Source organism: Bidens hawaiensis, unplaced genomic scaffold (genome assembly GCF_021521415.1).
Source record: "Bidens hawaiensis isolate Kalapana, Puna unplaced genomic scaffold, B.hawaiensis_p1.1 tig00013365_1, whole genome shotgun sequence".
Taxonomy (NCBI): domain Eukaryota; kingdom Viridiplantae; phylum Streptophyta; class Magnoliopsida; order Asterales; family Asteraceae; genus Bidens; species Bidens hawaiensis.
Window position 1 is genome coordinate 555,540 of NW_027492133.1, and position 14,139 is coordinate 569,678.

General features: G+C 34.0%; 2 protein-coding genes across 2 annotated transcripts; both read left to right on the forward strand.

Annotated features, from left to right (window-relative positions):
• Positions 1–949: 949 nt before the first annotated feature.
• LOC143543957 (uncharacterized) lies at positions 950–7,050 on the forward strand. Its single transcript, XM_077036156.1, has 8 exons — positions 950–1,160; positions 2,727–2,975; positions 3,676–5,039; positions 5,457–5,726; positions 5,816–5,896; positions 5,960–6,068; positions 6,673–6,739; positions 6,844–7,050. The coding sequence occupies exons 1-8, from the start codon at positions 950–952 to the stop codon at positions 6,926–6,928; spliced, it is 2,436 nt and encodes an 811-aa protein (XP_076892271.1). The 3' UTR covers positions 6,929–7,050.
• Positions 7,051–7,935: 885 nt separating this feature from the next.
• Positions 7,936–13,120, forward strand: LOC143543938 (uncharacterized). The gene is made up of 9 exons (XM_077036143.1): positions 7,936–8,007; positions 9,818–9,934; positions 10,130–10,191; positions 10,293–10,529; positions 11,625–11,792; positions 11,883–11,932; positions 12,036–12,168; positions 12,383–12,420; positions 12,990–13,120. The coding sequence occupies exons 1-9, from the start codon at positions 7,980–7,982 to the stop codon at positions 13,084–13,086; spliced, it is 930 nt and encodes a 309-aa protein (XP_076892258.1). The 5' UTR covers positions 7,936–7,979; the 3' UTR covers positions 13,087–13,120.
• The last annotated feature ends 1,019 nt before the right edge of the window (positions 13,121–14,139 follow it).

Consider the following 14,139-nt stretch of genomic DNA (forward strand, 5'->3'; position numbering starts at 1 on the left):
CAACCAAGATATATACAACTAGTCATAACTTAAGGCTATAAATCATTTTTCTTTTCGAAATGGAAATCAGCAATTGCAAAAAGGTAAATGACTTTCCTGAAAGGTAATTAATTAATGATTGACATAGATTAGCAAACATTTTATACAATATAATGAAGCATCTAAACTTTGAACCATTCTCATTGGCTACACAATAGTGCTTATGTAGGGTCAATCCAATAAATAAAAAAATACTTTATTCATACAACTTGGTAGTTCACTCCTTTAGTCCTTTTTGGCTTATTTGGATTGGGATTTTTATATTGTCCACTTGTTAAATCCAAAGACTGATTTAATTTTGTGTCTACGGTTGAAGTAACAGCGTATGTACTATGGGTTGGTTCTTTTGGCTTAGGGCTAAAACTGAAATATCGATTTTTGAGTTTTCGAAAAGCATTTGTTTCGGTTTCCACTTTTGTCATTGGATCTTGAAAACTTTATGCTAGAAAAGAAAATTTGGTCAAAAAGGCAAAAATAGTGATTTAGGACAAAAAAAAAATGTTTGTCAGTTAATAATTAATTATTATTATGCATTTGTGACTATTTGAGTTAAAATATTTATGTTAATCTATATATGAAACTATTTTAAATTGCTATTTTTAAAAATAGTTTCATATATAGATTTAACATAAATATTTAAAATAGTTTGATTAACATAATATTTATGTTAATTTATATATGACTGTTTGAGTTAAAATATTTCGTTTTCATTTTATTTCATTATGGTGATTGGTTACTCGTCTGTATAGATACGCGGATGATGGAAATTACCCAATACTGGAAGGATAAAAGGTGGAGACATGAAAAACTTCAAAGCGCTAAAATGGAGATGTTATCATTGTTTTTCCCTTGGTTTCTTGATCGTATACGCTACTGGTGAAACTCGAATAATTCATACGAGAAAAAATAAATGGTTATCGGTTTAAGTGAAGTTAGCGTGCCTCAAGACGAGGGTAACACTTCTAATTCAAGGATTCTGGTTTGTATGATGATGGAAATGTTGGTTAAAAAGAAGCCCTTAATGATTGAAAATGACGTTGATGAGGTATATGTTAACTATCAATCTGGGGTCAAAAGGTTTTATAGTATTATGCTAGGGGATGACAATGGATCGGGCTTAGGTAATCCGAAACCCATACTCGGTGATGAAAATTTTTAGTTAATTACACAATGATATGGGAAAAAAACAAAAAACGACTGGCATAGGCACTAGTCGTTTAAAGGGTGTATGGGCGGTATACGAGTAGTATAGGCTATACAACTCGTTTAAATAGCATCACTGTCTCGTATAAGTCATACGACTCGTTTAAGATTCTGGTCAAACGCCTTTTCAAAGTACGGAACTTAAGGGTGTCTCTTCTTATTAAAAACATCATGCCTTATATCCCAATTTTCCCTCCAAAACCCACCATTTTTATATTCATTTCATTTCCCCCCCAAATTCTCACTCAAATTCATCATAACCTTATTATTCTCCAGCTTCTCAAGCACGCTTCCAACTGCATTCTTGTGTACAAATCATCTCATTTTGTCCTTCAATGGGAGTTTAAACAACTGATTATACTTTATATTATGCCTAGATTTGACCATCACCAACCTGGTACGCTCTTTTCCCCTTTTATTTCTCCTCAATTTTGGTAATTAGGGCTGTTCACTAACCGAACCGAGTGAGGGCTTGCAAAATCGAATGAGCATTTTTCGATGGAGCGAGTTTCCGAGCATTGCTTATCTTTTTTTTTTTGCATAAACAAGTTATGTGTAGTGGAGGGATACAAAATAAGGGCGATTTTTGACACGTGATGTCAAATCAGCAAAGGGGCGATTTTCACTTTAGGTGTAATGGTTTTGTATCCCCATCACATCAATATATATATGTATATATATTACACACACATATTAATATAATAATATTATTCAAAAAAACAAGCACCGCCACAAATTCCACCCCCCCCCCCGTGTCGCCCAGAATTGTTGCTCACTACACTTTGTCTTAGAATAAAGTGACAGGTAAACGGATAAATTAGTAGCTTTTAGACAAACTTCTAGTGGTTTGCAAGTTTTGTAAGAAATAAGCTTTTAAACAAACTTGTTGTAGTTTGCAAATTTCTATAAGAAATAATTTTGCAAAACTGAGCGTAAATCGAACGAGCATTTTCGATCGAGCGATTTTCCGAGTATTGCTTATCTTTTTTTTTTTGCATAAAGAAGTTGGAAGTTGGATATATATATATAATTTGTTTATTGTAAAATCCTTTTTTTATGTTATATAAAAAACCATTTGAACAATTACACTAAAGTGCAGTTAAATAGACAAATTAGTTGCTTTTAGACAAATTTCTAGTAGTTTGCAAATTTCTATAAGAAATAAGTTTGATGTTGGATATAATGTAGCCTGAAATTATGAAAGTGACAGAGTGAGAGAAATTTTAAAAGTATTTAAAAATTGTGTATTTGTATATATATTATTATTTAAATAAAAAAATAAGTTTGAATATAATTCGAGCTGATTGTCTCGTTTACAAACCAACCCAAACTCGAACAAGCATCGAGCAGTTTGGACAGCTCTAATTAGAACAATGTAAACTATTTAGTTTCATAATAATAGAATGGAGATGATATGCATACTTAGCTCATGGATTCTTATAATATTTCTAATGTTTTATGTGCATCTTTTATTGATTCAACAGGGAATATGGTTGATGTAGGTGTTGAGGACAGTTATAAGATTTCTAGGGCTTTTGATTACAGTTACACTGAAGAAGAAGAAGATGAAGAAGAAACTCAATTTGTGAATTTGGATGACAAAACCGAGGAATTAGATATTAACAATTTTGTTGGCGACCTCAGATCACTAATGGTGGAAGATAGTGAGGATGTAGGTGTGTTGGATAGTGATGATGATGAAGTAATATCAGAGAAAAAAGACCGAAGAGGAGGTATGATAAACAGTTATTTAAAGCGAAAATTTAAGAATTTCATTTGAAGATTGTGACTTGTGCATCTATTATGATCAACTCTTTACCTTTTAACATGTATTCTCATTTGGCTGCATACTGTAAAAGTAATGGAATACATGTTAACAGAATTTTGTGTAAAATTATAGGAAACAAACATTTGAGAAACGTAACTTGGGCGTGTAGGACAAACGCAATTAAACCTTGATACTGATAATTTAATGCATATCTAAGTAGGTTTATAGATGAACTGAAAGTTCAATGGACCATTCATGAACTCTTCGGCCGGAAGTTTGTTTATGTTAGTTCTTTTAATAAACAAACAAACATGAACAATTTTTTTTATCATTTAGTGAAATGAACGAACATGAGCACATGTCTTGTTTGTTCATTTTTGTTCGTGAACTTTTGTTCTTTTAAATTTGTTTATGTTCGTTTGTTTACGTTTATTTATTTTTGTTAGTTTACATTTATTTATATTCGTTAGTTTAAGTTTGTATAAGTTCATTAAGACATTCATTTAAATCTTTTAAGTCTATTACATTTTAATCTAGTTTTAATAACTTTTTAGCATACGATTTGCGGAATGTTATGGGTAAAAAACAGCTATTAACTGAAAAACCAGTAAAGTGATGAAGTTGGATGTTTTTACTAACATTTTTGTAACTGCATTTTGTATCAGGACTTCTGTGGCGACGCGCTAGTGCAGTTAGTACACCGTCATTAGAAGTCAAGTCTTCTGCAGGAAGCAATTTGACAGATAAAGTAACTGATAACGGGCCCAAATCACTACAAGCAGACACATGTTTTCAAGAAGTACTAACTGGGATATCAAATAATGCAAATGCTGCAAAAGTTGATCATGACGAGAATGCCTGTTATAATAATTCTGAGAACGTAAATGAAATAGTTGATGATTCTCCGGAACCTGGGGAGTCAACACAAGCTAATGCATTGAGATTTGTGGATCATTATCTTTCAATTAGTGTTGAAAATTTGTCTCCAGAAGTCAAGATTCCAAAAACTAATGGACCAAGATCACCTTTTACTTCATTTGCAAAAGGGTCCCATGAATTGGTAAAAAAAGCCAATCGTATGAACCAAATCGGTGTTCCAACCTTCGATTGGAACGCTAATCTCATTTTGGAAAAGGAAAAAGAACCCAACATCCAAAAAAATATACATTTGGATGGAAGATCACTTGATCAACACTTTGAGGAAGAATTACCAAAATGCCCCTCGGGAAACGATATGTTTGATGCTAGTTTCAACACTCAAATGGCAGCTGAAGTTATTGAATCCTTGCTGTATGTCCCACCTCCCACTTTTGATGTTGATGAAACATTGAAACAGGTTTCTTTTCCTTTAACGGATGCCACAAATTTTAACCGAAACGAGCCGAATGTAGAATCTTTAACTGAAAATGTCAAGAAGTCACATGATAAACCCTTGAAAGTTTTTACCAAAAGGAAGAAAAATCAAGATTCAAAAAAGGAAAACGTTCAATATGTTTATACAAGGCGTGGATCCCACCGTGAAACTCAAAAAGCTAAAACCTTTTCACCCGTGGCTACTAGAACTAGACGCGGGTCATCGGTAAAAGTTTCAAAGAGGACTGAGCATTCATGTAATCTTGAAAATATTACACATGGTAACATAAAGTTTGAGGCATGGAATTGGCCCAAAAAGAAAAGAACATGTAGAAATACGAGACAAAATGCAACATTAAGTGGCAATAGAGTTTCAGTTGTGGGTCCCAGTGAGACAGAAGGGAGCCTCAAGGAAGCTTTTTTGATGTCGAGCGTAACAAGGAAAGCACGATCCGCTTCCAAATTCAGATCAGCAGTTAGAAATAAGTCCTGGAAAGGATCTTTGATGCAGGACATTGGTCAGCTGAGTTTAGCAGAAGTTACTAACACTAAACATGTTGCAGAATCGTCCCCGGATTCCATAACAAAGGATTTGAGAAAACGTAGAAAAAGGGTGGAAGTTCGTGTATTGTTCAGCCAAAATCTTGAAGATGATGTGGTTAAGCAGCAGAGAAAGGTTATTTTTTTATAAACTTCTTCGTTTATTATCATAGCTAAATGTGGAAATTTTGATTTTTGCTGGTAAATGGGTCGATTTGGGTTATGTTTGACTTTTTCAATGTGTCAAACAGTAAAAAGAAAATTAAAAAGATAGCTAGAAAGGAAATGTGTCAAACGGGTCAAATGGATCCAAGAGTTTATATAGGTCAAAATTGCAGTTTTAATGCATACAATCTCCTAAATCTTTGTTTAAATAATTGGTATTACAGGATAATATAATTTATTTAATCTTTTTGACATGCTAATTGTTATAAGAATATCACACTTTTTTAATTAAAATGCCTGTCTATTTTGCCACCTCTAATAATACTCTTTTTGTTTGAACTCTTTATAACCGATCACAAGTCATAAATCTCCCATCTTTTCTATGCAGGTAATGAAAAAATTGGGAATTTCAATAGCAAAAGATTGCTCGGATGCTACACATTTTGTTTCTGATAGATTTGCAAGAACAAAGAATATGTTAGAAGCAATGGCGTTTGGTAAACCAGTAGTGACCCCGTCATGGCTTGAAAGCTGTGAGCAAGCAGCATGTATTATTGATGAAAAAATTTACATACTTAGGGACACTAAAAAGGAAAAAGAAATCGGCTTTAATATGCCCGTTTCATTGTCTCGTGCAAGATCACATCCACTTCTCAAGGTAATAGTTTGTGTGTAAACACACACTTAAGATTCAGTTGATTGTATGATTTTAAAATTTTAATTATTCAACTTATTTTTAAAATACAGGATCAGAGAGTGTTAGTTACCTCAAGTGTAGAGCCTGACCGAGAAATGATTAAAAACTTGGTCAAAGCAAGTCAAGGCAAGGTAAGAAATCGTATGCATTAGATACATACTTTGGGAATTTTGTTATAATGTTATGCTTCACAGGTTATGGAAGGTGTTAAGCAAGCTAGGATGGAGTACAAGATATCAGATGATCTTTTAATATTGTCTTGTGAAAAGGATTATGAAGTATGTGTTCCATTTTTAGACAAAGGTATAGATAGATGCATACTTATTTCATTATGCATACACAAGTTATTACTAGGCCTGTAAACGAACCGAATGTCTGGTGAACTGTTCGTGAACCGTTTGGTGGGAAGTTCATTTTATGTTCGTTTATTTAATAAACAAACGAACATGAACACATGTTTTGTTCGTTCATTTATGTTCCTGAAAGTTTGTTTATGTTCGTTTATTTATGTTCATTTATATCCGTTTATTTATGTTCGTTTACATGTTAATAGAAAATAATTAAATATTATTTTGAAGAGTCATCTACTTAATGGTTTTATATTTGTTCATTTGTGTTCATTTATGTTTGTTTGTGTTCATTTACATTTGTTTATATATGTTCATTTATGTTTGTTTATCTTTGTTCATTTATGTTCGTGAACTGTTCGTTTATAATTTAAACAAATGAACATAAACGAACACGAAAACAAAAACGCAAAATATGTGTTCAATTAAGTGTTCGTGTTCGTTTAAAGTTAAATGAACGAACACAAGCATGCCCTTGTTCATGTTCGTGTTCATTCGGTTCGTTTGCAGGCCTTATTACGATTAAGTTCACATGTAAAACATATGGTCTGTACTTTCAGGTGCAAAAGTTTACAGTTCAGAACTCTTACTAAATGGGATTATTATTCAAAAACTAGATTATGCAAGGTAATTATAAACATCAAATTAATATGGTTTTGAAATCATTTATGACACAACATATAAATTATTATGCATCAATGATTGACTACTTTTTATTTTCAAAATTACAGGCACCAAATCTTCAATGCGCATGTGAAAATGAAACGGTATGCTGGAAAAAGAATGAGAATTGGTATGCATATTAATGGTCCTTAGGAACATGAAGTTACAAATCATGTTGTATATCTGTGGTTATATATTTGTTAGCTGTCAAAATGGCCAATTTTGAAACATGGGTTTTTATTACTTTTTGCTACAAATCTCAGATGCCATTTTGATTCTTAATATGAAATACAGATGAGAGGCCATGACCGAACGTGCTTATGTTTTCAGATAATGTGTGCATCTTCTGTATTACTGTTGTGTTCGTTTAAATTAACGAGATGATTAACAAAAGATGATGCCGATCTAGTGGATGCGAATAATGTGATCGATATCTACTTGTACGACGATGGCACGAAACAATAGTACAATACCATGGCTCCTTTTGAGCTCCTAAAAGCACCGACTCAATTTACCATATGAAAATATGACGTAGTAACGCCATGACACGTTTTGAGCTTAAAAAAGCACCAATAAAGTTTTTTTTACGTCCATGTGACATCTTTTGACTGAGTTATTCTTTTATGTAACAAATTTTAACCACCATAATAAGTTCATCTTAAAAACTTACCTGAAGTGTGATTTGTATAGAATCTTTACTGGAAACATGATTTACCATATTTAAACACTCAATACCATACGTTTTCTTCTTTTTTTTTTTGGGGGGGGGGGGTGGCGACTTTCTTGTGTTGTGTTGGCTTGGGTGTTTTGTTGACTGCCACTTGGGAGTCGTTGTGCCACCACAGGCTTCAGAGTTTGGCTTGGGCATTTCATCGACTGCCACTTGACAATCGTTGTGCCACCACAAGAGCATAACTCTCTGGGGTAACACACGACGGAACAAAAACCCAAGTGGGGTCGGGATTCAAACTGACAAGCTCGCAAGGCCAAACTCAAATCCTTCGTTACCATAATCCACCAAAAATGACACAAGATTCGAACTAGGGTCTCCACCGAATAATCCAAACCTTCTACTGAACTTATGACTTATGAGGGTGTAAAGTGCACACTTATGGTATTCCAAAGGACCATAACTGTACCGATCCCAATACTTGCAGTTCTAACAAACTAGGGCTAACGAAAACTAACAAACGCAAATCAACAGATGCACGAACGAATAAAAAATGCTTCAGGTTTGCTCTCGTCATCCTGTATATTCATCGATTAATCGTATTATATGTTTTAATTCAGCTATTTCAGCTACAATTCGCGTTTAACATTCTCAATTTCGCTAAAATTTGCGGTTATATGGTTGTTTTACGCCTTCGGAAGCCTAGGGTTTATGTTATGCTTGTATTATGCTAAATTGACACGGTTTGACGAGTTTTCGCGTATGTTTGATGCAATTCAGCTACAATTCGCGTTTAACGTTGCCAATTTCCCTCAAATTTGTGATTACATGGTTGTTTTACGCCTTAGGAAGCCTATGGTTTATGCTATGCTCGTGTTTTGTTAAATTGACGCGGTTTGACGAGTTTGCGTGTGTGTTTGATGCAATTCAGCTACAATTCGCGTTTAGCATTGTCAATTTTGCTCAAATTTATGATTATTTGGTTGTTTTACGCCTTCAGAAGCCTAGGGTTTTTCTTATGCTTGTATTATGCTAAATTGACACGGTTTGTCGAGTTTTTGCGTATGTTTGATGCAATTCAGCTACTATTCGTGCTTAACATTGTCAATTTCGCTCAAATTTGAGATTATTTGGTTGTTTTAAGCCTTCGGAAGCCTAGGGTTTATGTTATGCTTGTATTAGGCTGAATTAATGCGTTTTGATGAGATTTCGCATATGTTTGATGTAATTTGAGTAGAATTCAGGTGTTTTGTTGTTAGATTACGGTGTTAGGGTTTGAAATTGGGGATTTGATTGTATTGTATGCTTTCATTAAGCTGCAAATTGCCTTTAACATTGTCAGTTTTGCTAAAATTTGTGATTATTTGGTTGTTTCACGCCTTCGGAAGCCTAGGGTTTATGTTATGCTCGTGGTTTGCTGAATTGACGTGGTTTGATGAGTTTTCGCGTATGTTTGATGTAATTTGTGTAGAATTCAGGTGTTCTGTCGTTAGATTACGGCGTTAGGGTTTGAAATTGGTGTTTGAATGAAGAAATGGAGGATTTCATCGTGTTGTATGCTTTAGTTCAGCTAATAATTGCGATTAACATTTTCAGTTTTGCTAAAATTTGTGTTTATTTGGTTGTTTTACGCCTTCGGAAACCTAGGGTTTATGTTATGCTCATGTTTTGCTGAATTCATGTGTTTTGATGAGTTTGCGCGTGTGTTTAATGCAATTAGAGTAGAACTTAGGTGTTTTTTTTATTATAGAATGGTGTTAGGGTTTGAAATTGGTGTTTGAATGAAGAAATGGAGGATTTGATCAGTGTGGTTTGGTTTCATACGATGTCGTGTGGTATGTTAAGGTGTCGTACAGTGTAAATGGTGTGGTAAGGCGTCGTATGGTTTGGTAAGCTTTCATATAGTGTGGTACGGCGCCGTACGATGTGATAAGGTGTCATACATTGCTGTACGGTGTGGTAAGGTGTTCTATGGTATCATATGATTTCATAAGGTGTTGCACGGCATGGTAAGGTGTCATAAGGTGTGGTAAGGAGTCGTATGGTGTGGTAAGGTGCCAATGTGATAAGGTGGCATACAATGTAGTATGGTTTCTTATGGTGTGGTACAACATCATACTGGTAAGGTGTTGTACCATGTGAAAGTTTATCTAAAATTCGTGATTATTTGGTTGTTTTATGCCTTCGGAAACCTAGGGTTTATGTTATGTTTGTATTTTGCTAAATTAATGCATTTTGACGAGATTTCGCGTACGTTTACTGTAATTCGAGTAGAATTCAGCTGTTTTGTTCTTAGATAATGCGTTAGGGTTTGAAATTGGTGTTTGAATGCAGAAATTGGGGATTTGATTGGTGAATTTTGGAAATTGCAGGTGAGATGGGAGTAAAGAACAATCAGAGTTGGTCAGCTTCACCGTCAAATGTTGCATCTCACTTTGGAACAAGTGGCGTTGCTGTTGCTACAGCCACGGCCCTAACACATCCACTAGGTTTCCTCTTTCAATTATTAATAATTCCATTTTGCACTTTTAGTTTCGACCGATTCCTGTTGTTTCACCTAGATTTATTAATTTAATGCATAACAGAAAAAAAAAATAGAGGCCGAGTTCAGTCATTGTTAAACAGTTAAAATTTTTATCTCTACTTGTATATTATAAGGCAAGGAAGTTTGTTATGGTATGCAGATGTACTTAAAGTGAGACTACAAATGCAACTTGTTGGACAAAGAGGCCCATTAACTGGAATGGTATAAACCGTTAACCAACTATGTTATTTAGTTCTTTATTATAGTTGTTAATTTATGACAAAAATGACTGACTGAAGGTTCTTGTGTTTTGGTATATACAGGGACAAACTTTTGTTCAAGTTGTTAAAAAAGAAGGACCTCGGGCGTTGTATCTTGGTTTGTCCCCAGCATTGACTAGGTCAGTTGCTTATGGAGGTCTACGATTAGGTTTGTATGAACCTTCTAAAAATTTATGCGAACTGGCCTTTGAATCCACTAACATCTTCATGAAGATTGCATCTGGAGTTGTTTCCGGTGCTTTTGCCACTTTGCTCACCAACCCTATGGAAGTTGTAAAGGTATCTTTTAGGCATTGTTATACATTTAAGGTGGAAACATGGGCGGGTTGGTTAGCATAGAGGTGCACAAAGCCTGGTCTAACCAGGCCTGGGCCTGGTCTCAAAGAGCCCAGTCCTGTTATAGAAAATGTCATAACATATTTTTGTAATCCCTTTTAGGTTATGTCATTGCATGATTTAATTAATTAATAGCTGGCTTATTTCCTGTGTATTCATGGGTCTATTTCAGTAAAAACCTGTCTATAATATATTGGTTTTGTGTTACTAAACTTACCGGTATTAAATTCAACTTTGAATGGATGTAGTTATCTGATTATATAGGTGATGTCTATTTGAGTAAAAGTCTTTTAAGAATTAAAATATAAAAGAGTATTATAATTCTTTTAACAATTGTTTGTTATATTTTACAATAAGATTACAAAAAAAGGAAATGCCAATAGTATGACGATATTGGGTTCATTCTGAAGGTATTAAGAAGATCTCTTAAACGATGCAACTTGTAAAAGAAAAAAAAAACATTATCTTTATTTATATGTGTCAATGTGTGTGTGTGTGTATAAGTGTATTTATAATTATTTATCTCTTTTATCTTAACTGAAAATAGATTTGGGGTAAGTAGTTACATTGCTGTTAAATATTTCATAATATATAAACTATATAAGAGGGAGATATATATTAGATTTGTCTATAAAAATAATTCAGATGTATTCAATTAACCAGTAAGATTGTATTACGTATTTGTTTTTGGAAAAAGATAATGTCATATTGATTTGGCTTTATCAAGGTAAGAGATATAAACCAATAAATTTAGACACCTTTAAAGCAGTACTTCAAATATTTTCTACATTAATAACCAAAAAAATTCTACAAAATTATACTTGCAGCTTTTTGGTCCTAAGGACCAGGATTAAACCGTTCAAGGCATTTGCTCCGATTTTTTTTTTTTTTATTGCTTACCTTTTTAGTTTTACCCTTATGGCTCAATGCCAATAGGGTATGACCCAATGTAACCCGTTTTACATATATACTCTCCAATAATTTGTTACCATTAGAACCTTTTTTCTGCTTAAAAATGAAAAGGTGGTTATTATTTAGGTACGTCTGCAAATGAACCCTAATGTGCCTATAGGAGCGATTGGTGAACTGCAAAGAATTGCTGCAAAAGAGGGAGTAACGGCTCTATGGAAGGGGGTGGGGCCTGCCATGGTTCGTGCGGGGGCTTTAACTGCATCACAGATGGCTACATATGATGAATTCAAACGGGTTAACTTCTAAAAACTTATGTCCTCTGTTTTATTATTTACAAAATTTACAATTCTTATTTTAAGTTTTGTTTACGTCACTATAAGGCAGGTGTTGTTAAAATGGACCCCTCTTGAAGAAGGATTCTATCTTCATCTTGTGTATGCATCTCTAGTTCTCTACCTACAATCTTTCAAACAAATATAATCATTAATATTAGATGCTAATTGTTTGTAACTGTTATTTTATCTGGATCTTATGAAGGTCGAGTACAATAGCGGGTGCAATGAGCACGCTCATAACTGCGCCTATGGACATGGTTAAAACCCGTCTCATGTTACAAAGCGAATCTATTAGAGACGGAGCTTATAAAAACGGTTTCCATTGTGCATATAAGGTAATGCATTAATTTCTGATTTTATGTTCTTTATGATTCCATAATTACATTTGTTGTTGACTTGTTGGGGTTAATTATAGATTTCAGCATCATTAGATCTTCTTTTGGCGATTTCAAGTTCACTATATATTTCAGACGTCGTGTTTGTTCTTTAAGTGAACTTTCGATTTTATTGGATTGAATTGCCTAACATTTTAATATGTTTAAATTCTAGGTTTTGATCACAGAGGGACCTCGAGGACTCTACAAAGGGTGAGAACCAACAATGGCCGTCTACTTTTTATAATTCCTATTAGAGATTAGATATAAATGGGTAGATTTGGTCTAGGGTAAAATGCTTGTGGCTTGCTTGAAGCTCGCTCGAAATGAGTGGAGCCGAGCCCGAGCCAAGGTAAGCCAGATTGACGAGTCGCAGGGCCTGCTCGGCTCAGCTCAGTTTGTAAATGAGCCGGCTCTAAGCGTTTGCTACCCTAATTTGGTCTATGTTTGGCACTAACCAGAAACATGTCAAAAGGGTCGTGAATTGGTTTGTAAGTCGTCAAAAGTGTATTTTTATTGCAAAAAACGTCATAAATCATTGCATTAAAATATTATACTGTTGTTAAAACTATATAATTCTTTTCGTTTTTATTTAACACACCAAATTGGACCAAAAAGTACCTTGGGCCAACCAACCCAATCCACAAAGAAGTTATCCATTTTGACCCGTTTCCTAACCTGGCTTCTGACCCATTTTGACACCTCTAGAATTTTTACAATGTTCCAATCTTGTTTATGTTTATCTTCCATGCTAACGCTTGTCTATACCAAAAACATTGCAGCGGGTTCGCTATTTTTGCACGACTAGGTCCCCAAACTACAATCACATTCGTACTATGTGAGAAACTGCGTGAACTCTCTGGACTTAAAGCAATTTAGTCTCACAACTTGCGGTAACATACTAAATGTTGTTCATGCCTGATTATTATTATATATTTGCATTCTGCAAGTAGAATGCTCATATGCTACTATTTTTTTTTTACATTTTTTTCGCTTTCAAAATACTATTTTTATTCATCCATTTGTACCACATTGATCAAATATTATAAATTTCACTAACTTACATGACCAAAGGTTGCGATTTGTTTACGCAACCTTGACGTGATTTTTTATGTTTTTTTTTTTGTATTATTTAATCCAATATATAAAGTTGCATCATACATCATCCCATGTGTAAATTAAAAAACTTTCTTAATCATATCATATTGCTGTTTAGTTCATATGAAACAAAGCAATTACGGTATGATTATGAAACCTTATCCTCAATGTTAATCGACCCGGGTTCATGACTTCCAACCCTAACAACCCGTCGGCCCGATTAATTTTTAATTAAACCATTTAAAGTTAAAACTTTGTATAGGCATTTGGTATGGTAGTTACGTTAGATCACTACCAAAAAGAGAGAAATTTAAACACTTTTCTAGAAGTGGAGCACTTGAATCTTGACTCCTTGATTTAATAACGAAATCACAAGTGAGTTTATAAATATTCTAACATCTTTAAAAGTTTATGATTATAAAATATAAACTCGTTTTAGATTCCATATTTGAGTGCATCACATAGTGATAAGAGGCTGACTCAAATTGTTTTTGAAAACGTTAGCTAACTTGTCTCATTTAGAAGTTAAGAGTCTCTTGAAAAGCTTGGCTTGTTTAAAGTAAGAGAGCTCGAGTTTGATCTAAGTAGTTTTGCAAGTTCGGGCTTGACTTGTTTATTATTTACTAGTTATCTTATGTTTATCATAACACAAACCCTTGTAATCACATAACAATTATTGGTGTTTATGGTTCGGTTTAAACTCTTAGACCGGTCATTGGTTTGGTACTTCGGTTTCACTGTTTGGTTTTCAACGTCAAAAAAGATGTTACTAAGAGTTTGGGTCATGGGTTTAACATTCAACCGTCAAAACCGACTGTAAACAACCCTGAGTAA

Excerpts from the sequence above, each read along its gene's own strand:
- LOC143543938 (XM_077036143.1), top strand. The coding sequence starts at position 7,980 with ATGCACGAACGAATAAAAAATGCTTCAG. Across the intron at positions 9,935-10,129 it reads GGCCCTAACACATCCACTAG|ATGTACTTAAAGTGAGACTA; the intron begins GTTTCCTCTTTC and ends TATGGTATGCAG. Across the intron at positions 11,933-12,035 it reads GGATTCTATCTTCATCTTGT|GTCGAGTACAATAGCGGGTG; the intron begins GTATGCATCTCT and ends GATCTTATGAAG.
- LOC143543957 (XM_077036156.1), top strand. The coding sequence starts at position 950 with ATGGTTATCGGTTTAAGTGAAGTTAGCGTGCCTCAAGACGAGGGTAAC. Across the intron at positions 1,161-2,726 it reads TGACAATGGATCGGGCTTAG|GGAATATGGTTGATGTAGGT; the intron begins GTAATCCGAAAC and ends TTGATTCAACAG. Across the intron at positions 5,040-5,456 it reads TGGTTAAGCAGCAGAGAAAG|GTAATGAAAAAATTGGGAAT; the intron begins GTTATTTTTTTA and ends TTTTCTATGCAG.